General features: G+C 46.1%; 2 protein-coding genes across 2 annotated transcripts; both read left to right on the forward strand.

Annotated features, from left to right (window-relative positions):
• The first annotated feature begins 515 nt into the window (after positions 1–515).
• On the forward strand, positions 516–2,703 carry LOC100285748 (zinc transporter 10). The gene is made up of 2 exons (NM_001158638.2): positions 516–1,237; positions 1,938–2,703. Exons 1-2 carry the CDS (start codon positions 548–550, stop codon positions 2,391–2,393), a joined length of 1,146 nt encoding a protein of 381 aa, NP_001152110.1. The 5' UTR covers positions 516–547; the 3' UTR covers positions 2,394–2,703.
• Positions 2,704–16,949: 14,246 nt separating this feature from the next.
• LOC732801 (globulin 1) lies at positions 16,950–19,365 on the forward strand. The gene is made up of 5 exons (NM_001367391.1): positions 16,950–17,479; positions 17,579–17,754; positions 17,876–17,956; positions 18,048–18,338; positions 18,447–19,365. The coding sequence occupies exons 1-5, from the start codon at positions 16,981–16,983 to the stop codon at positions 19,116–19,118; spliced, it is 1,719 nt and encodes a 572-aa protein (NP_001354320.1). The 5' UTR covers positions 16,950–16,980; the 3' UTR covers positions 19,119–19,365.
• Positions 19,366–20,526: the final 1,161 nt, after the last annotated feature.

Here is a 20,526-nt window from a genome sequence, read left to right on the forward strand (position 1 = left end):
ATCTTTCCTTCCCCTCCACTCCTGCTCTACGAAACCTTGGAAGTGGGAGGGCAAGGGATTGGGGTCTCTGATTTGCTGTTTATGTTAACCGTGCGTTCAAAAAAAATTACGTGAAAAGTAGAGACAATCAATAAAAAAACTTGAGATCTTTTTGTGGATAATTTATGTGGTTATTGTTGTGAGCCGTCGCAACGCACAGGCTAGTATGGTATTAAAGACACAGATCGGCCTTCACATGAAAAATAGTGTGGAAATATAAGTGAGTTCTTCGTCTCTTATAAGTGAATACCAGTTAACGCTACTGAATAATGTTAGGATGTGTCCTCTACACTAGCCGATTAACAGTAACCGGGGTAGGGTTAATCCTAACCGTCTAACCGCGCCCCTGATCGGGGGGCTATCCTAACCGTTGGTTGCAGCCCCCGGTCACACGACGCCATAACGTGTGCTGGAAGTGAAAGACCATCCAAGTTGCTCCAGGCCCTATATATATATGTGCAACCCCTACAACAGCCGTAGTCAGACCATAGCTAAGCTGAGAGCAAAGATGTCTTGGCGGCGAAACCAGCTACGTGCGTTTCTCGTTCTCGCCGTCATCCTCCTCATCACCGCAGCTACCTACCGAGCCAATGCGCAGCCGGCGCCTCCAGCAGACCCAACGCCAGCCGCTGACACCTGCGCCGACCCCAGCGTGGAAGGGGCGTGCCGCAACGTCCCGAAGGCGCTGCGCCTGAAGCTGATCGCCATCCCGACGATCCTCGTCTCCAGCGTGATCGGCGTGTGCCTGCCGCTCTTGTCCCGCTCTGTGCCCGCGCTCCGCCCCGACCGCAACCTCTTCGTCATCGTCAAGGCCTTCGCCTCAGGCGTCATCCTCGCGACGGGCTACATGCACGTGCTCCCGGACTCCTTCAGCAACCTCACCTCGCCGTGCCTGCCGCGGAAGCCGTGGGCCGATTTCTCCTTCACCACCTTCGTCGCCATGCTCGCCGCCCTGTTCACGCTCATGGTGGACTCGCTCATGCTCAGCTTCTACAACCGGAGGAAGGGTGGCAACACCTCCGGCCGACGCACTAGCGGCGCGGTCGCCGACCACGAGAGCCCGGCGCATGAGCACCACTGGCACAGCCACGGCCATGGACATGGACATGGACATGCTGGGGGCATCGTGGTGGCTGACAAGCCCGAGGACGATGAGGCCAGCCAGGTGCAGCTCCGCCGGAACCGCGTTGTCGTTCAGGTATTCGTTCCCACTCGATCTAGCAGCACAAGTACTAGTAAAGTACGGACTACAACTTTTCGTTGGCCTATCGTTGGCTTGGCTGCGACATTTTTGAACACATGGTTCTCAAAAGCAACCGTGTCCTCCGTATGTCTTGGCCGTACGCACGTTCATGTCTATAAATAAATTACTCCTGTGTGTAGCAAAGTCAAATAGCTGACGTAAGTTTGGATTGGACATACACGGAAAATAAGAAAGAGACACAAAACAAGAAAGAGAGACCTGGAGAAATAGAAATAGCTAGAGATATATTTAAAAATATTCAATTCATAAATAATTTCCTCCGTTTCGTTTTAGTTGTCGCTGGATAGTGCAAAATTAAACTATCCAGCGACAACTAAAAAGAAATGGAGGGAGTATATGATAAACTAAGGTCATGTTCCAATCTCGTGAGATAAACTTTAGCAGCTTTTTTTTAGCTACTTTTAGCCATTTGTAATCTAAACAAGAGAGCTAATGGTGGTAATTGAAACTAAACTTTAGCACTTCAACTCATATAGCTAAAGTTTAGCAGGAAGCTAAAGTTTATCCCGTGAGATTGAAACGGGGCCTAAATCAGAATAAATATTAGCAAAACCATGTGGTAATATGCCATATCGCGGTTCGTACGGCCATGCATGGTCATGGGCATTGAAACTAGCTAACAGTCCACGCGCAGGTCCTGGAGATGGGCATCGTCGTGCACTCGGTGGTGATCGGGCTGGGCATGGGAGCGTCGCAGAACGTGTGCACCATCCGGCCGCTGGTGACGGCGATGTGCTTCCACCAGCTCTTCGAGGGCATGGGACTCGGCGGCTGCATCCTGCAGGCGGAGTACGGCGCGAAGATGAAGGCGGGGCTGGTGTTCTTCTTCTCCACGACGACGCCGTTCGGGATCGCGCTGGGGCTGGCGCTCACCAAGGTGTACAGGGAGAACAGCCCCACGGCGCTCATCGTGGTGGGCCTGCTCAACGCGGCCTCGGCGGGGCTGCTCCACTACATGGCGCTCGTGGAGCTCCTGGCCGCCGACTTCATGGGGCCCAAGCTGCAGAGCAGCGTCAGGCTCCAGCTCCTCTGCTTCCTCGCCGTCCTCCTCGGCGCCGGCGGCATGTCCATCATGGCCAAGTGGGCGTGATCGTATTCGTATCTGAGACGACATGACACAGTACTGTTACACCAACACTGCCTGCAGTCTAGCTATCTGCAAGACTGCATCGCTGCATGCATGTTCCTCCTATAGCTGGCTGTTGTATCATTTCGCGTGCTTCGTTGCTCCGTGCGCTTCCGTGTCGCCATCAGGAAGCTAGGTATATATTAGACGCAGATAGCGTTGTTGTCATGACTATTCAACGTCCACGGTACAATACAAAAGTAGTACTCTATCTATGTATTAACTATGTTCTTAAATATTTGTCGTGGTAAATAAAAAAACAATATAAATAGTACTCTACCTATGTACTATCTCAGTTTTCAAATATTTGTCAACGCTAGTTCATTTTTATTCTAAAACGCGATAAATAAAAAAGAATGGAGAGGTACATTGCATTATGTTGTTAGGAGTGTCCTTCGTATTTTTGTTGCTTCACATAATCATAGCACTCAGTTGTACTAGAGATAAAAAATGGTCGGAAACAGTATTTATTCAGTAATCGGTTTTTTATCGTTTTTTTATTGTGAATACATAGGATATGGAATCTACTATCCAAATTTGTTGTACTAGGGATAAAAATGGCCGAGAACAGTATTTATTCGGTAATTAAATTTTTATCGTTTTTCTTTGATTGTGAATACATAGGATATACAATCTACTATCCAAATTTGTATTATTACTTTTAACATTGATCTTGTAAAGATTCATAAAAGATAAATCTCAAATGATAAATATAAAATTCGGTATGAATTTGGAAACAAATTCAGTACTTTTTAAAAAATTTGTTGTAGGGAGCAAATAATACATAAAATAATTTATGCATTATTTTATTTTTTATTTGTAATAATATGCTTGAAACGATAATTCAGTATGCATGTTGTGCCAGTGTACTACACGGGCGGGGGGAGGGGATTGAGTGGGCCAGCGCGGTGCGTAGGGTAGATGGGCTGAAATTGATAACTCAAGTCCGACTAGGTTCTCTTTTTATTTCCCTTCCTTTTCTATTTTCCTTTCTTTTAATTTTCATGCTTTCAAACTAAATTCAAATTCGAGTTTTGAATTTCAGCTTCTAAATTGTACACTAAAATTATATGATAAGGTAACCCCTACTATTACTTTTAATTTTTTTATTCTACCCCATATTGTTTACTTAGGGGAGAATAATTGACTTAATCACATTCTTCCTAGGTTTCAATTCTCAATCTTTCAAATCCACATTTTTAGATTTCTATTTTGAATTTAAATACCAGTTTGGATTTAGAGTTCAATTTCAAAATACACAACCAAAATACCAGCATGAATGCAAATATATTTTATGTTTATGTATTTACTTTTCTTTTATACTTTGCTCAAAATAGTTATTTTCATGTATGAAACTCAATAAGCAAGGAACTCACGTTATTATATAACCTAATAGGAATAATTTAGGTAACATAATTTATCATCCTCTTGATTTAAAAGAGATATGCCTCCAGAATAAGACACATACTAAAAATAACTCTAATATTGAATAACTAAAGTCGTACAAATCTCTACTATTATTCCTATAAAATAATAAAGAACTAGCTACAACTTCTTTAAGGCATTATTCAGGGTTTATAGCTTGAGAGGCATGAACCCATCCTGTATACTCCTGGACTTGGAAGACAAAATGTCAACCAAAGTGAAAGGTTTTCTTATGGTTGCTGCTAAGAGATAGATTGAACACTAGATCTCTCCTAAGACGTCGGGGCATGTGTCTAGACTCCTACACATGCGAAAACTGCATCTTACAGTTGGAAGAAACTATATCTCACCTCTTCCTGCGGTGTAACTTTGCCCAAAAATGTTGGCTCACTGTTGGAATCACTCCGCCCCGAACTTTGGATCTAACGCTTGCAGTGCTACATATTAGAGCAAGACTAACAATGTCGTGGAGAATGGAAGGTATTATAACCATGTCATGGTGCATATGGAAATGTCGAAATAACTGGATATTCGAAAACATACCGCCAACGGTGGCGGCCTGCAAGGAAATGCTCAAGACTGAAATGAACTACATCTGCTACCAAGTTAAGCTCGAGACAGGAGCTAAAAGTAGAAACTGGATACAACACTTTGTAACATAGTGACACTCCCCTTTTCCTTTCTTTTACCTTAGAACTATACATACAATCCACATTCAATAAAAATTTGTAGGTACGCCATACACACTACCGGAATCCGGCTCTTTGCCGAGTGCGATGTAATGCTCAAAGTTGTATACAAAGAATAATAGAGAGAGATCTCCTCAGTTCTATGTGCCTCAATTGCATCATAAAAAGAGCATACATGTTGAGAGTGATCAATTAAAACCAAAGACACTAAAATAAAAGAAAATGCATCATATTGGAGTTTATATGTTTGTGCATCAAGTAAAATAATAATATTAATGATAATAATATAATAATTATTGGAAGTAGAATTAAACCCTAAATTGAAACTAGGGTTTGAAAATAAGGAAAAGAGAAGAGATATGAAAATATAAATAAAATGTATAAATAAATATCTTCAGGCTTAGTATTTTTAATTGCAAAAAAAAAGAGTTTATAAATGAAGATCCACAAAGTTGAATTTAAATTTGAATATAGTTTGAGATTCAAACAAAAGGAAAATGGAATGAAAAAAAAAAGATAAAAAAAACCTCACCTGGGCTGGCTTACCAGGTTTTGGCCCACCGGGGGAACCACCCGCGCGGCCCAGGCATTCTCCTTTCCACCGCGCACTGACAGCCGGGCCACAACGGTCAGCCACCGCCCGCGATTCTCGCTCGCGCTCGCTCCCTCGCTTCTGTCTCTGGGGCGTGGGCCCGGGGCGCCAGGCTCTTCGTCCACCTCCGTAACAAACGCGTGAGAATCGCGCGCCGCGGATGACCTCGCCGTTCGGTGCGTGGGTTGTTGCGCCAATCGCGCGAGAGTGGGGCCTGGCACCCAGAGATAAGAACCGCCGCTGCGTTCTTCTCGCAAGCCCTGGGAGTTTCTAGCCGTACGCTTAGCCACCGTTGCCGCCGACCCTACGCCCCGGCATTATCTCGCGATAGCCGCCGTCGAGCCATCCTTTCGGTCCAGGGTGCTTCGGATCCACTCTCGGTCGGTAACCGCAAGCTCGTCGGGCGGAGTTGGCAACTGGGTGCCCGCGAATTCGTCGCCGTCGAGGAAGATCCGCGCCGGGCCGCTGCGGACCGTGGTCGGCTCCCCTGACCTCACCCCTGTCTTCGGTAAGCCCCTGGATAGCTTCGTTTTGCCGCGCACGCCATTTTGCACCGGTTGTAAGGTTGGGGGGACTCACGGGACAGCCATCGTGGTGTACGCCGGCGACTCGCCGCCGTGACCAGGGCGCGGCGCCGCCGTGCGTCGCTCGGATTTGGGAGTGATCCGGGGACCATCGGATGGCGCACGGACGGTCCCGATTAGAACCGTGTACCCCTTCACCTGGATTGAACTCAGGCCGTTAGATTTGGATCCGGTGATCCAGAGTAGATCGCATCATCTTAAAAGCATAGCCGTTGATCGCGAATCCGACGACCACGATCGTGTACCGGTTCAGCGCTTATGCAGATTTAATCCGAGCCCTCCATATCAGATCCCACGGTCATGATGCCACGATACCCCTCCGTTGGCTTATTTGCTTAAGAGCCCCTGAAGTTTTAGAGTAACAACCCGCCGTCCAGAGATTGCTATTCTTTGAGTCTACAGATTCTTACTCCGTAGCCCCTGCGCTTCTTAGGAAATGAGGCCCAGTCCAGAGAATATATAAAATAGGTAAATAAATACAGAAATTGATTTTTAATATAAAAAGAATTCCTAAAACTTGTTTATTGCATAGAAAATTCATTCTAGCTACAAATTGAGCCATTCCAATTTCTAAAATTTTGTAATAATATTATTTATCATTTAGTATCACTGTTTTGACATGAACTCAATTATAAAATTAATTTAACATCTAATCCCATTTTAATCACATTAAACCTTAGGAAATTCATAACTTGAAATCTATAACTCCAAATTTAATGATTCCAGTTCCTATGATCTCATTTTAATGTGTAGATTTTTACTATATATTTTATTTACATGTTTGGTGCAATGTTAATTTGTGCTATACTATGTATGTATTGTGTTGATGCGAGTAGACGAGCAAGCCACTGTGGAATCTGAGGTTCAGCAAGTAAAAGTAGCTGAGCAGGAGCTCATTGAAGGCAAGTTGTGCCCTTGATCACTTACTTTTCCCAGCCATGTTCTTATTAATTTTAATGATCTGCATAGGTTAATTTTGATGGGATCCTTTATGTTACCCCAGTTTTGATTATCTCTATACCTTGTTCACCCCTGAAATATTTTTGGGTAGTACTTGCTATTGCTTTATGTGGATTGGGTATGGAGTTACACTACACATGATTATTCTGTTATTATCTTGTTATTATTACTGTTCATGTTAAGATCATTAAATTAATGGGAACATGGAGCGACCACCCGGGAAAACAGTGCTACCACAAGGGTATAATGGGATGCCCTTGGCTGACTAATTAGGAAAGCTAGTGGAAGACTACCTTACCCGAAAGGGGCAAGGGCAGTAGGGGAGAGGTCAGTGCGGGGAGGTCCCTGGTTGATTTTGCTGCGATGGCTGTCAGCCAGGAACCCTGTACTGGATCTTCCTATAAACTGTAGCGGGTTTTCGGAAGCTAGTGGAACTTTGTAAAGGCCTCGTAGTGGATCCCTAGCCATTCACCTCGGTAGTGTCTAAGGGCCTTGCAAACCCAGGCGACATGGGATACACGACTTGTGGGTAAAGATGCGCAACCTCTGCAGAGTGTAAAACTAGTATACTAGCCGTGCTCACGGTCAAGAGCGGCTCGGACCCTCACATGATTAAATATGGAACTTAAATTCAATTTGACATTTGCATCGCATTTGGGATTATTTTACTATTACTTTTCTTTATTATTATTAAGGTTTGGTATTTACTTACACTTAGTAATTGCTAATAAAATTTTGACCAACTTATAAAAGCAATGCTCAGCCTCAACCTCTATTTCATTGATCAGCCTTACACTACATGAACTCCCACCTTTGGTGAGTTCATGCCACATTATTCCCCACGACTTGTTGAGCTATGAACGTATGTGAGCTCACTCTTGCTGTCTCACACCCCCCCACAGGAGAAGATCAGGTGGTCGAAGAGGAGCTGCCTAACACTGAGGAGTTCGATCTGATCTAGGTGGCGTTTCTCAGTCGACATTGGCGCCAACGATCCTTAGTTCGTTTTATGTTTACACTTTTATTTTGTAATAAGTCTTCCGCTATGTAATAATTACTCTGATGTTTTATGACATTTATCTCTATACACTCTGTTATTATATATGTTGTCTTCTTGGCGCATGTATGAGATGCACCCGGCTTTGTCCTTTAAAACCGGGTGTTACAGAAGTGGTATCAGAGGAAATGTTGACTGTAGGACGAAACCTAGATAGAAATGGGCAAACCCTTTCCTACTTACCTTACTCTGACTCATTCTATACTTATCACATCTTGATCCAGTCTCATCTTCTACTGTTCTACTCTGATCATTCTTACCTTTTTCTACTCTTAGTCAAGATGGATTTCACACCTTGGAATCCCCACCCCTATGGCATTCTTAAGAGTTAGGGAACCCAAGACAAAATTTAAAACTATTTTATTAAAAAAAAATGTTGGTTGATTGTGCTGATGCTAAATGCCTGATTTGCTTCTTTGATTGATTGAATTATTATAGATGGACATCTTAGCATGTACCAACATAAGGTATTGAATTAGCTATAGTAGGTAGAATATTAATCTGCTTAGCTAATAAATCCCCCAAAATAACCTGATTTGTAAGTACCTGCCTTGGCTACTATTCTCTTACCATATGTTTCTAACTCAGATGGTCAATACCAGGAAAGGAAAGATTATCACGCAACAGCAAACAGAAATGAATCCTCCAAATCCTCCACCTGTTGACACCGATCAAGTGATTGCAACCCAAAGGCTGGTAATACAACAATTGACAGACATGGTAACTGAAATGCAAAACCAGATAAGACAAGAACGCGAGGAAATACGTCAGGTCCGTCTGGAGATACAACAAGAAAGAAGGCAATCACGGTTGGAGAGACAACGACAACAACCACCCTCTCCACCACCACCAGCTCCACCAAGCTACATAAATATATATATAAATTACTACTATTTGTAGGATCTACAAGTTCCTTTAGTTAGTATTCGGTATGATACTATTTTAGGAGGAATAAAAAGGTCTATCTGTCCCCATGTGTTGCTAATAAAATTATGCGTCATGTTGAGATTTTGGTTCGTGCAAATGTGTTGGACAATATGAGGAAGCCCATGAGAGTAATTACACCTAAAAGACCTGTTGAGGCAAGTCAAATGACACGTAGATTGGCATTAACCATTATGGGTAGAGAATTTGGAGCTACTGCTATAATATTGGAGTCAAGCAGTATAGATCTGATCCTTGGTATGTCGTGGCTAAGAAAGGCAAAGGCCGTTATAGCATGTGGTAGAGGTACCATAGAGCTCACTACCACTAAAGGAGAAAGATTTCAAGTTAATATTGCAGTGACCTCCTCATCCATGCGTGCAATGTTCTTTATGCCTGAGGAGTTTGTTGGTGATAACATCCGGGTGGTTAGAGATTTTCCGGATGTCTTTCCAGAGGAGTTACCAGGGATGCCACCTGATAGAGAAGTTGAGTTTGTTATTGATCTCTTACCTGGAACCGCCCCTATTTCTAAACGGCCATATAGAATGTCCGTAGAGGAGTTGAAGGAACTGAAGAAGCAGTTGACGGAGTTACAAGAGGCCGGTTACATTCGTCCGAGTTCCTCACCTTGGGGAGCGCCGGTTTTATTTGTGCAGAAGAAGGATGGATCACAAAGAATGTGTGTGGATTATAGATCTCTTAATGATGTTACGGTAAAGAACAAGTATCCGTTGCCCCGTATTGAGGATTTATTTGATCAGATGAGAGGAGCCAGGGTATTCTCGAAGATTGATCTCCGATCGGGATACCATCAGATGAAGATTAGACCGTCGGATATTCCCAAGACGGCTTTCTCGACTCGATATGGATTATATGAGTTTACTGTTATGTCATTCGGATTGACCAATGCACCGGCTTATTTCATGAATTTGATGAACAAAGTGTTTATGGAGTATTTGGACAGATTCGTCGTGGTATTCATCGACGATATTCTTATCTATTCTAAGAATGAAAGTGATCATGAACAACATCTAAGGTTGGTGCTACAGAAGTTACGAGATAATCAACTCTACGCTAAGTTCAGCAAGTGCGAGTTTTGGATTGACAAGGTGCCATTCCTTGGTCATATTATTTCTAATGGAGGAATAGCTGTGGATCCTGCTAAGGTGAAGGAGATAATGGAGTGGAGAGTGCCCACTACAGTTACGGAGATTCGGAGTTTCTTGGGACTCGCAGGATATTATCGAAGATTTATTGAAGGATTTTCTAAGATTGCTAAGCCCATGACATCGCTTTTGGAGAAAGGGAAAGAATTCAAGTGGGATGAGAAATGCCAAGAGAGCTTTGATCAATTGAAGGAAAGATTGATGTCTCCACCAGTATTGATTATGCCAGATCTGCAGAAGGGATTTGACATTTAATGTGATGCATGTGGCCAAGGCTTGGGATGTGTGCTCATGCAAGAAGGACATGTGATTGCCTACGTGTCTCGTCGGTTGCGGAAACACGAGTTGAACTACCCCACTCAAGACTTAGAACTGGCAGTCATTGTGCATGCGCTTAAGATTTGGAGACATTATATTATGAGAACCAGGTGTCAAGTATACACGGATCATAAGAATTTGAAGTATACATTCACACAGAAGGATCTCAACCTTAGGCAACGCCGTTGGTTGGAGCTCATTAAGGATTATGACTTGGAGATTCACTATCACCCAGGCAAGGCGAATTTGGTTGCAGATGCCTTGAGTCGGAAGGAGCATGTTCACTCCGCTTTCGTTGTTCAACTACCTGATGAATTAGCAAAGGATTTTGAGAGACTCAACCTGGGAATTGTTACACATACGGAAGGAGTGACTATTGAATTGGAACCTACCTTGGAGCAAGAAATTCGTAAAGGTCAGATTGGTGATGCTAAGATTCAAGAGATCAAGGATCTTATTACTGAAGGTAGAGGCCCAGAGTTCACGGAAGATGAGCAAGGCACGATATGGTTCAAGAATCGGATCTGTGTTCCCGACATTGAAAGTCTTCGGGAAACTATATTGAAGGAGGCACATGATTCAGTTTATTCTATCCATCCTGGGAGTACTAAGATGTATCAGGATTTGAAGCAAAAGTATTGGTGGTATGGACTAAAGAGAGATGTGGCTGCACATGTGGCTATGTGCGATGTATGCCAAAGAGTTAAAGCTGAACACCAGAGGCCAGCCGGATTATTGCACCCACTGAAGATACCTGAGTGGAAATGGGAAGAGATTGGCATGGACTTCATTGTTGGATTACCCCGCACGTCTGCTGGTTATGATTCTATATGGGTGATTGTGGACAGGCTAACCAAGGTAGCCCACTTTATTCCAGTGAAGACCACATATTCTGGGGCCAAGTTGGCAGAGTTGTACATGGCACGGATTGTATGTCTGCATGGTGTGCCAAAGAAGATTGTGTCAGATCGAGGATCGCAGTTTACCTCTCGATATTGGAAGAAGTTGCACGAGTCATTGGATACAAGATTGAATTTTAGTTCGGCTTACCACCCACAGACTGATGGGCAGACTGAGAGGACTAACCAAGTACTGGAAGATATGTTAAGAGCTTGTGCCCTTAAGCATGGTGGTAGTTGGGATAGGAGTTTACCGTATGCTGAGTTCTCATATAATAATAGCTACCAGGCCAGTTTGAAGATGTCACCGTTTGAGGCTTTGTATGGCAGAAAGTGCAGGACTCCCTTGTATTGGAATCAAACTGGTGAAAGGCAGTTGTTTGGACCTGAGATTATACAAGAAGCAGAGGAACAAGTTCAGCAAATAAGGGAGAATTTGAGAACTGCACAATCCAGGCAGAAAAGCTATGCTGACACCCGGAGAAGACTGCTTGAGTTTAAAGAGGGAGATTATGTCTATTTGAAGGTGTCACCACTCCGGGGCATGAGAAGGTTCAAAGTCAAAGGAAAGTTGTCCCCTCGCTTTATTGGACCCTTCTTAATCTTAAAGCGAGTGGGAGAGGTTGCATACCAATTGGAGTTACCGGATCATCTCGTGGATGTTCACGATGTCTTTCATGTATCTCAGCTGAAGAAATGTCTCAGGGTGCCTGAAGAACAGTTACCAATGGAGGACCTTAGTGTTCAAGAGGACTTGACTTATGCTGAGTACCCCCATCAAGATTTTGGATACTTTGACTCGAGTTACAAGGAATAAGGTTATAAAGATGTGTAAAGTGCAATGGAGCCACCACAGTGAAGATGAAGCAACTTGGGAAAGAGAAGAAGAGCTTCGTATAGATTTTCCCCACCTTTTCCCTAGATCTTCCTAAATCTCGGGGACGAGATTATTTTTAAGGGGGGTAGGATTTGTAATGCTCAAAGTTGTATACAAAGAATAATAGAGAGAGATCTCCTCAGTTCTATGTGCCTCAATTGCATCATAAAAAGAGCATACATGTTGAGAGTGATCAATTAAAACCAAAGACACTAAAATAAAAGAAAATGCATCATATTGGAGTTTATATGTTTGTGCATCAAGTAAAATAATAATATTAATGATAATAATATAATAATTATTGGAAGTAGAATTAAACCCTAAATTGAAACTAGGGTTTGAAAATAAGGAAAAGAGAAGAGATATGAAAATATAAATAAAATGTATAAATAAATATCTTCAGGCTTAGTATTTTTAATTGCAAAAAAAAAGAGTTTATAAATGAAGATCCACAAAGTTGAATTTAAATTTGAATATAGTTTGAGATTCAAACAAAAGGAAAATGGAATGAAAAAAAAAAAGATAAAAAAAACCTCACCTGGGCTGGCTTACCAGGTTTTGGCCCACCGGGGGAACCACCCGCGCGGCCCAGGCATTCTCCTTTCCACCGCGCACTGACAGCCGGGCCACAACGGTCAGCCACCGCCCGCGATTCTCGCTCGCGCTCGCTCCCTCGCTTCTGTCTCTGGGGCGTGGGCCCGGGGCGCCAGGCTCTTCGTCCACCTCCGTAACAAACGCGTGAGAATCGCGCGCCGCGGATGACCTCGCCGTTCGGTGCGTGGGTTGTTGCGCCAATCGCGCGAGAGTGGGGCCTGGCACCCAGAGATAAGAACCGCCGCTGCGTTCTTCTCGCAAGCCCTGGGAGTTTCTAGCCGTACGCTTAGCCACCGTTGCCGCCGACCCTACGCCCCGGCATTATCTCGCGATAGCCGCCGTCGAGCCATCCTTTCGGTCCAGGGTGCTTCGGATCCACTCTCGGTCGGTAACCGCAAGCTCGTCGGGCGGAGTTGGCAACTGGGTGCCCGCGAATTCGTCGCCGTCGAGGAAGATCCGCGCCGGGCCGCTGCGGACCGTGGTCGGCTCCCCTGACCTCACCCCTGTCTTCGGTAAGCCCCTGGATAGCTTCGTTTTGCCGCGCACGCCATTTTGCACCGGTTGTAAGGTTGGGGGGACTCACGGGACAGCCATCGTGGTGTACGCCGGCGACTCGCCGCCGTGACCAGGGCGCGGCGCCGCCGTGCGTCGCTCGGATTTGGGAGTGATCCGGGGACCATCGGATGGCGCACGGACGGTCCCGATTAGAACCGTGTACCCCTTCACCTGGATTGAACTCAGGCCGTTAGATTTGGATCCGGTGATCCAGAGTAGATCGCATCATCTTAAAAGCATAGCCGTTGATCGCGAATCCGACGACCACGATCGTGTACCGGTTCAGCGCTTATGCAGATTTAATCCGAGCCCTCCATATCAGATCCCACGGTCATGATGCCACGATACCCCTCCGTTGGCTTATTTGCTTAAGAGCCCCTGAAGTTTTAGAGTAACAACCCGCCGTCCAGAGATTGCTATTCTTTGAGTCTACAGATTCTTACTCCGTAGCCCCTGCGCTTCTTAGGAAATGAGGCCCAGTCCAGAGAATATATAAAATAGGTAAATAAATACAGAAATTGATTTTTAATATAAAAAGAATTCCTAAAACTTGTTTATTGCATAGAAAATTCATTCTAGCTACAAATTGAGCCATTCCAATTTCTAAAATTTTGTAATAATATTATTTATCATTTAGTATCACTGTTTTGACATGAACTCAATTATAAAATTAATTTAACATCTAATCCCATTTTAATCACATTAAACCTTAGGAAATTCATAACTTGAAATCTATAACTCCAAATTTAATGATTCCAGTTCCTATGATCTCATTTTAATGTGTAGATTTTTACTATATATTTTATTTACATGTTTGGTGCAATGTTAATTTGTGCTATACTATGTATGTATTGTGTTGATGCGAGTAGACGAGCAAGCCACTGTGGAATCTGAGGTTCAGCAAGTAAAAGTAGCTGAGCAGGAGCTCATTGAAGGCAAGTTGTGCCCTTGATCACTTACTTTTCCCAGCCATGTTCTTATTAATTTTAATGATCTGCATAGGTTAATTTTGATGGGATCCTTTATGTTACCCCAGTTTTGATTATCTCTATACCTTGTTCACCCCTGAAATATTTTTGGGTAGTACTTGCTATTGCTTTATGTGGATTGGGTATGGAGTTACACTACACATGATTATTCTGTTATTATCTTGTTATTATTACTGTTCATGTTAAGATCATTAAATTAATGGGAACATGGAGCGACCACCCGGGAAAACAGTGCTACCACAAGGGTATAATGGGACGCCCTTGGCTGACTAATTAGGAAAGCTAGTGGAAGACTACCTTACCCGAAAGGGGCAAGGGCAGTAGGGGAGAGGTCAGTGCGGGGAGGTCCCTGGTTGATTTTGCTGCGATGGCTGTCAGCCAGGAACCCTGTACTGGATCTTCCTATAAACTGTAGCGGGTTTTCGGAAGCTAGTGGAACTTTGTAAAGGCCTCGTAGTGGATCCCTAGCCATTCACCTCGGTAGTGTCTAAGGGCCTTGCAAACCCAGGCGACATGGGATACACGACTTGTGGGTAAAGATGCGCAACCTCTGCAGAGTGTAAAACTAGTATACTAGCCGTGCTCACGGTCAAGAGCGGCTCGGACCCTCACATGATTAAATATGGAACTTAAATTCAATTTGACATTTGCATCGCATTTGGGATTATTTTACTATTACTTTTCTTTATTATTATTAAGGTTTGGTATTTACTTACACTTAGTAATTGCTAATAAAATTTTGACCAACTTATAAAAGCAATGCTCAGCCTCAACCTCTATTTCATTGATCAGCCTTACACTACATGAACTCCCACCTTTGGTGAGTTCATGCCACATTATTCCCCACGACTTGTTGAGCTATGAACGTATGTGAGCTCACTCTTGCTGTCTCACACCCCCCCACAGGAGAAGATCAGGTGGTCGAAGAGGAGCTGCCTAACACTGAGGAGTTCGATCTGATCTAGGTGGCGTTTCTCAGTCGACATTGGCGCCAACGATCCTTAGTTCGTTTTATGTTTACACTTTTATTTTGTAATAAGTCTTCCGCTATGTAATAATTACTCTGATGTTTTATGACATTTATCTCTATACACTCTGTTATTATATATGTTGTCTTCTTGGCGCATGTATGAGATGCACCCGGCTTTGTCCTTTAAAACCGGGTGTTACATGCGAGGCGCTTTGTCGAGTGCTTTTTGTCCAGCACTCGGCAAAAAAGTCTTTGCCATGTGCCGCACTCGGCAAAGTCCTGCTCTCGGTAACGACCGCGTTTACCGAGAGTAGGACTCTCGACACAGAAATACACTCGACAAAGAAATCTTTGCCGAGAGCCAAACACTCGGCGAACGGCAGCGCTCGGCAAAGGGCCGTCAACCGCCGTCTAAAGCTGACGGCCGTTATCTTTGCCGAGAGCCGAGTTCTGGCACTCAGCAAAGAAGCTTCTTTGTCGAGTGCCCCCTCGTCCGACACTCAGCAGAGCAAGCTTGCCGAGTGCCATCCTTGGACACTCGATAAAGTATATTTTATTTTTTTTATTTTGCCAACCAAACTTTTTGTGGTATGTTCCTACACTATGTAGATCTACATGTACCATTTTGGCACAATTACATATTTACAAAAATGTTTTCTATAAATATTAGATTTAGTTCGTTTATTTGAATTTCTTCGGAAAATTCACATTTAAACTGCAAGTCACTCGAAACATGGAAAACCGTGCATGCAAAATAAATGATATGCATGTTATCTAGCACAAGTTACGACCGATTTCAGAAGCAGACCAGAATCTTCAAGCACCATGCTCACTAAACATGACCGTGAACTTGTTATCTAGTTGTTTAAAAATTGTATAAAACACAAATAAAGTCAGAAATTAATGAAACTTGTCCACATGTCATGATATCATATATAGAGGTTGTGATAAAAATTTGATAATGTTTCGGTAAAGTTGTGACGTACTATGTGTAGAAACCTAAGTGACCTACACATAAAATCATAGAGTTTCAATGTAGTTCACTCGACAAAGACTTTGTCAAGTGTCCGATAAAAAGTACTCGACAAAGAAGCCGTTGTCGATGTACTGTTCGTCGAGATCTCTTTGTCGAGTGTCACACTAGGCAAAGTCTTTACGGAGTGTTTTTCAGGCTTTGACACTCGGCAAAGCGCTCGATTCCAGTAGTGACAGTAATTTGCATCAAAAATAGCTGAGAGATTTAGGCCCCGTTTCAATCTCACGGGATAAAGTTTAGCTTCCTGCTAAACTTTAGCTATATGAATTGAAGTGCTAAAGTTTAGTTTCAATTACCACCATTAGCTCTCCTGTTTAGATTACAAATGGCTAAAAGTAGCTAAAAAATAGCTGCTAAAGTTTATCTCGCGAGATTGAAACAGGGCCTTAAAATGAGTCAACTAATAGACCAACTAATTATTAGCTATTAGTCGTTAGCTTCTTTAATCTAAGCTAAAACCAACTAATAGCTTATTTGTTGAATTACAATTAGCTCAACGGAATTCTCTGTTTTTTCTATAAAAAAAGGGAAACTGCCCCTCATTTACAGCAAATTGTCCGCTGCCTGTCGTCCAGATACAATGAACGTACCTAGTAGGAACTCTTTTACACGCTCGGTCGCTCGCCGCGGATCGGAGTCCCAGGAACACGACACCACTGTGTAACACGACAAAGTCTGCTCAGAGGCGGCCACACCCTGGCGTGCACCGAGCCGGAGCCCGGATAAGCACGGTAAGGAGAGTACGGCGGGACGTGGCGACCCGTGTGTCTGCTGCCACGCAGCCTTCCTCCACGTAGCCGCGCGGCCGCGCCACGTACCAGGGCCCGGCGCTGGTATAAATGCGCGCTACCTCCGCTTTAGTTCTGCATACAGTCAACCTAACACACCCGAGCATATCACAGTGACAGACACGATGGTGAGCGCCAGAATTGTTGTCCTCCTCGCCACCCTCCTATGCGCTGCCGCCGCAGTCGCGTCGTCCTGGGAGGACGACAACCACCACCACCACGGGGGCCACAAGTCCGGGCAATGCGTGCGGCGGTGCGAGGACCGGCCCTGGCACCAGCGCCCCCGGTGCCTGGAGCAGTGCAGGGAGGAGGAGCGGGAGAAGCGGCAAGAGCGGAGCAGGCACGAGGCCGACGACCGCAGCGGCGAGGGCTCGTCGGAGGATGAGCGAGAGCAGGAGAAGGAGAAACAGAAGGACCGGCGGCCGTACGTGTTCGACCGGCGCAGCTTTCGTCGCGTGGTCCGGAGCGAGCAGGGGTCCCTGAGGGTGCTCCGGCCCTTCGACGAGGTGTCCAGGCTCCTCCGCGGCATCCGGGACTACCGCGTGGCGGTCCTGGAGGCGAACCCGCGCTCGTTCGTGGTGCCCAGCCACACCGACGCGCACTGCATCTGCTACGTGGCGGAAGGTACGTCCGTCCGGTTCCGGTCCGTGAGCTGAGACCACATAGATCGAGGGCGACGCCGGCCCATGCACGTTAGCTGATCTGTTGTTTTGTCGTGTCTAGGCGAGGGAGTGGTGACGACGATCGAGAACGGCGAGAGGCGGTCATACACCATCAAGCAAGGCCACGTCTTCGTGGCGCCGGCCGGGGCGGTCACCTACCTGGCCAACACCGACGGCCGGAAGAAACTGGTCATCGCCAAGATCCTCCATACCATCTCCGTGCCTGGCGAGTTCCAGGTCATTATATTATTATTATTAAGCTCTCAACGAGGCATCTGTTGCTCGGTCACCATACCCGTACCGTACTATAGCCGCCGCCCCATCGACTGGCTGATCGTGTCCTTCGTTCCTTTGGCAGTTCTTCTTCGGCCCCGGCGGGAGGAACCCGGAATCGTTCCTGTCGAGCTTCAGCAAGAGCATCCAGAGAGCTGCATACAAGGTACAACACACGTGCTACGTGTGCTGCTGCTGCTGCTGCAACGTACTGTCGTCCTGTGTGTGTGCTCACATCGATCGCGTTGCGCGTGCAGACCTCGAGCGACCGTCTGGAGAGGCTGTTCGGGAGGCATGGGCAGGACAAGGGGATCATCGTGCGCGCCACGGAGGAGCAGACCCGCGAGCTGCGGCGCCACGCCTCGGAGGGCGGCCACGGCCCGCACTGGCCCCTGCCGCCGTTCGGCGAGTCGCGCGGCCCCTACAGCCTCCTGGACCAGCGGCCCAGCATCGCCAACCAGCACGGGCAGCTCTACGAGGCCGACGCGCGCAGCTTCCACGACCTCGCCGAGCACGACGTCAGCGTCTCCTTCGCCAACATCACCGCGGTGCGTGCGCCCCCTCTCACCTCAACTAACGCTCGCTAGCTACCTAGCTAGCACGTACGATAGATAATGGCGACATATTTTGATTTGATGTATATACACACGTGGCAGGGGTCCATGAGCGCGCCATTGTTCAACACCCGTTCGTTCAAGATCGCCTACGTGCCGAACGGCAAGGGCTACGCCGAGATCGTGTGCCCGCACCGCCAGTCGCAGGGCGGCGAGAGCGAGCGCGAGCGCGACAAGGGCAGGAGGAGCGAAGAAGAAGAAGAAGAATCGTCTGAGGAGCAGGAGGAGGCCGGGCAGGGGTACCACACCATCCGGGCGCGGCTGTCACCGGGCACGGCGTTCGTGGTGCCCGCGGGCCACCCGTTCGTCGCGGTGGCGTCCCGGGACAGCAACCTCCAGATCGTGTGCTTCGAGGTCCACGCCGACAGGAACGAGAAGGTGTTCCTGGCCGGCGCCGACAACGTGCTGCAGAAGCTCGACCGGGTCGCCAAGGCGCTGTCATTCGCCTCCAAGGCGGAGGAGGTGGACGAGGTGCTCGGCTCGCGGCGCGAGAAGGGGTTCCTTCCTGGCCCCAAGGAGAGCGGCGGCCACGAGGAGCGGGAGCAAGAGGAGGAGGAGGAACGCGAAGAACGCCACGGCGGCCGTGGGGAGAGGGAACGCCACGGACGTGAGGAGCGGGAGAAAGAGGAGGAGGAACGCGAAGGACGCCACGGCCGCGGGCGCCGCGAGGAGGTGGCGGAGACGCTCATGAGGATGGTTACCGCCAGGATGTGAGGCCGCCGCGCTCGCCAAAACGAGCAAGAAGCAACAAGAGGGTGGCGCGCGACCGACGTGCGTACGTAGCATGAGCCTGAGTGGAGACGTTGGACGTGTATGTATATACCTCTCTGCGTGTTAACTATGTACGTAAGCGGCAGGCAGTGCAATAAGTGTGGCTCTGTAGTATGTACGTGCGGATACGATGCTGTATGCTACTGAGGCAAGTCCCATAAATAAATAATGACACGTGCGTGTTCTATAATCTCTTCGCTTCTTCAGTGTCCCCTTGCGGAGTTTGGCATCCATTGATGCCGTTACACTGAGAACATAACGGACACAGTAGACGAACCACTTGAGTTCTTGTATGAAATTCTGACCCTTTTTTTTGAAGGATCAGGAGGGGGAAACCCCTACTGGCCTGGTCCTTTTACAATCAATAAAAAGAAAAGAAAAAGAAAGAAAAAGGAAGAGCTATTTCTATATTTGCCACAAATTTAGCCAGTTCGGGATTGAGGTGTCGAATTCTCCCCGTGCTCTGTGAATGATTAGTCGCAATTCTCTACTAAATTCCTGAGTACAGCGGAGCACGGAGGGATCTCTGTTTGAAAACAACCACTCGTTTCGGCTTTTCCAGATGCTCCAAGTCATAAGAATAGTGATCTCCATAGAGAAGGGAACGTTGAGCTGGTGTTTGAGGTTCACAGATGCCTCTTCAGGGTTGGAAATTCTGGGTGGGGTAATGCCAATTGAGTTCCAGCAGGCTTTCGCGAAGTTGCATCTGAGGAAAAGATGATAAAGGGTCTCCTCTCTTTGCCAAAGGCAGTTTTCGCAAGAGTAGGAATCTAGCTCCATGTTTCTCCTTCTCAACATATTTCTGGTGTTTAGCCTGTTCTTAAGCCACAGCCAATAGAAGACTCTATGCTTAGGCTGACACTTACTTTTCCAAACTAGTTTGTAGATAGGATGAGTTTGCATCTGGCCCATGAAAGATCTGTAAGCTTTTTGGGACGAGAATTTGTCCGATCCCCAAATGTACTTCAAGCGGTCATGAACATCATTAAGAATAATTTGCTCCCAAGACCCCTTGAGCACCAGAAATTGATCAAACGCTTGATCAGAGACAGGTAAATGAAAAAGATCATGAAACTGCTCTTGATCCTTGACCTCTTTGATAGTCATTTTTGAGTTCTTGGCAAAGGAGAAGAGCTCTGGGAAAATATGCCTCGGGATGCCCTGACTCCACTGATCATCCCAGAATGAAATTGATCTGCCATTGCCAATGACGGGGGTAGCCAGTCTTTTGAAGTTTGGCAGAAGCTTTACAATGCTCTTCCACCAGAAAGATCCAACGCTTCTATTACCAGGGAGACCTCGAGTAAGATAGTAATTGTTCCAGATCAGATGGACCCAAGGTAAGTCGCTG

The sequence above is a fragment of the Zea mays genome, chromosome 1, assembly GCF_902167145.1.
Source record: "Zea mays cultivar B73 chromosome 1, Zm-B73-REFERENCE-NAM-5.0, whole genome shotgun sequence".
NCBI classification, from domain to species: domain Eukaryota; kingdom Viridiplantae; phylum Streptophyta; class Magnoliopsida; order Poales; family Poaceae; genus Zea; species Zea mays.

Bases quoted from the DNA above. Each gene is read 5' to 3' on its own strand.
- LOC732801 (NM_001367391.1), top strand. From the start codon at position 16,981: ATGGTGAGCGCCAGAATTGTTGTCCTCCTCGCCACCCTCCTATGCGCT. The intron at 17,480-17,578 runs GTACGTCCGTCC...TGTCGTGTCTAG, and splicing joins CATCTGCTACGTGGCGGAAG to GCGAGGGAGTGGTGACGACG. The intron at 17,755-17,875 runs GTCATTATATTA...TTCCTTTGGCAG, and splicing joins CCGTGCCTGGCGAGTTCCAG to TTCTTCTTCGGCCCCGGCGG.
- LOC100285748 (NM_001158638.2), top strand. From the start codon at position 548: ATGTCTTGGCGGCGAAACCAGCTACGTGCGTTTCTCGTTCTCGCCGTC. The intron at 1,238-1,937 runs GTATTCGTTCCC...GTCCACGCGCAG, and splicing joins GGAACCGCGTTGTCGTTCAG to GTCCTGGAGATGGGCATCGT.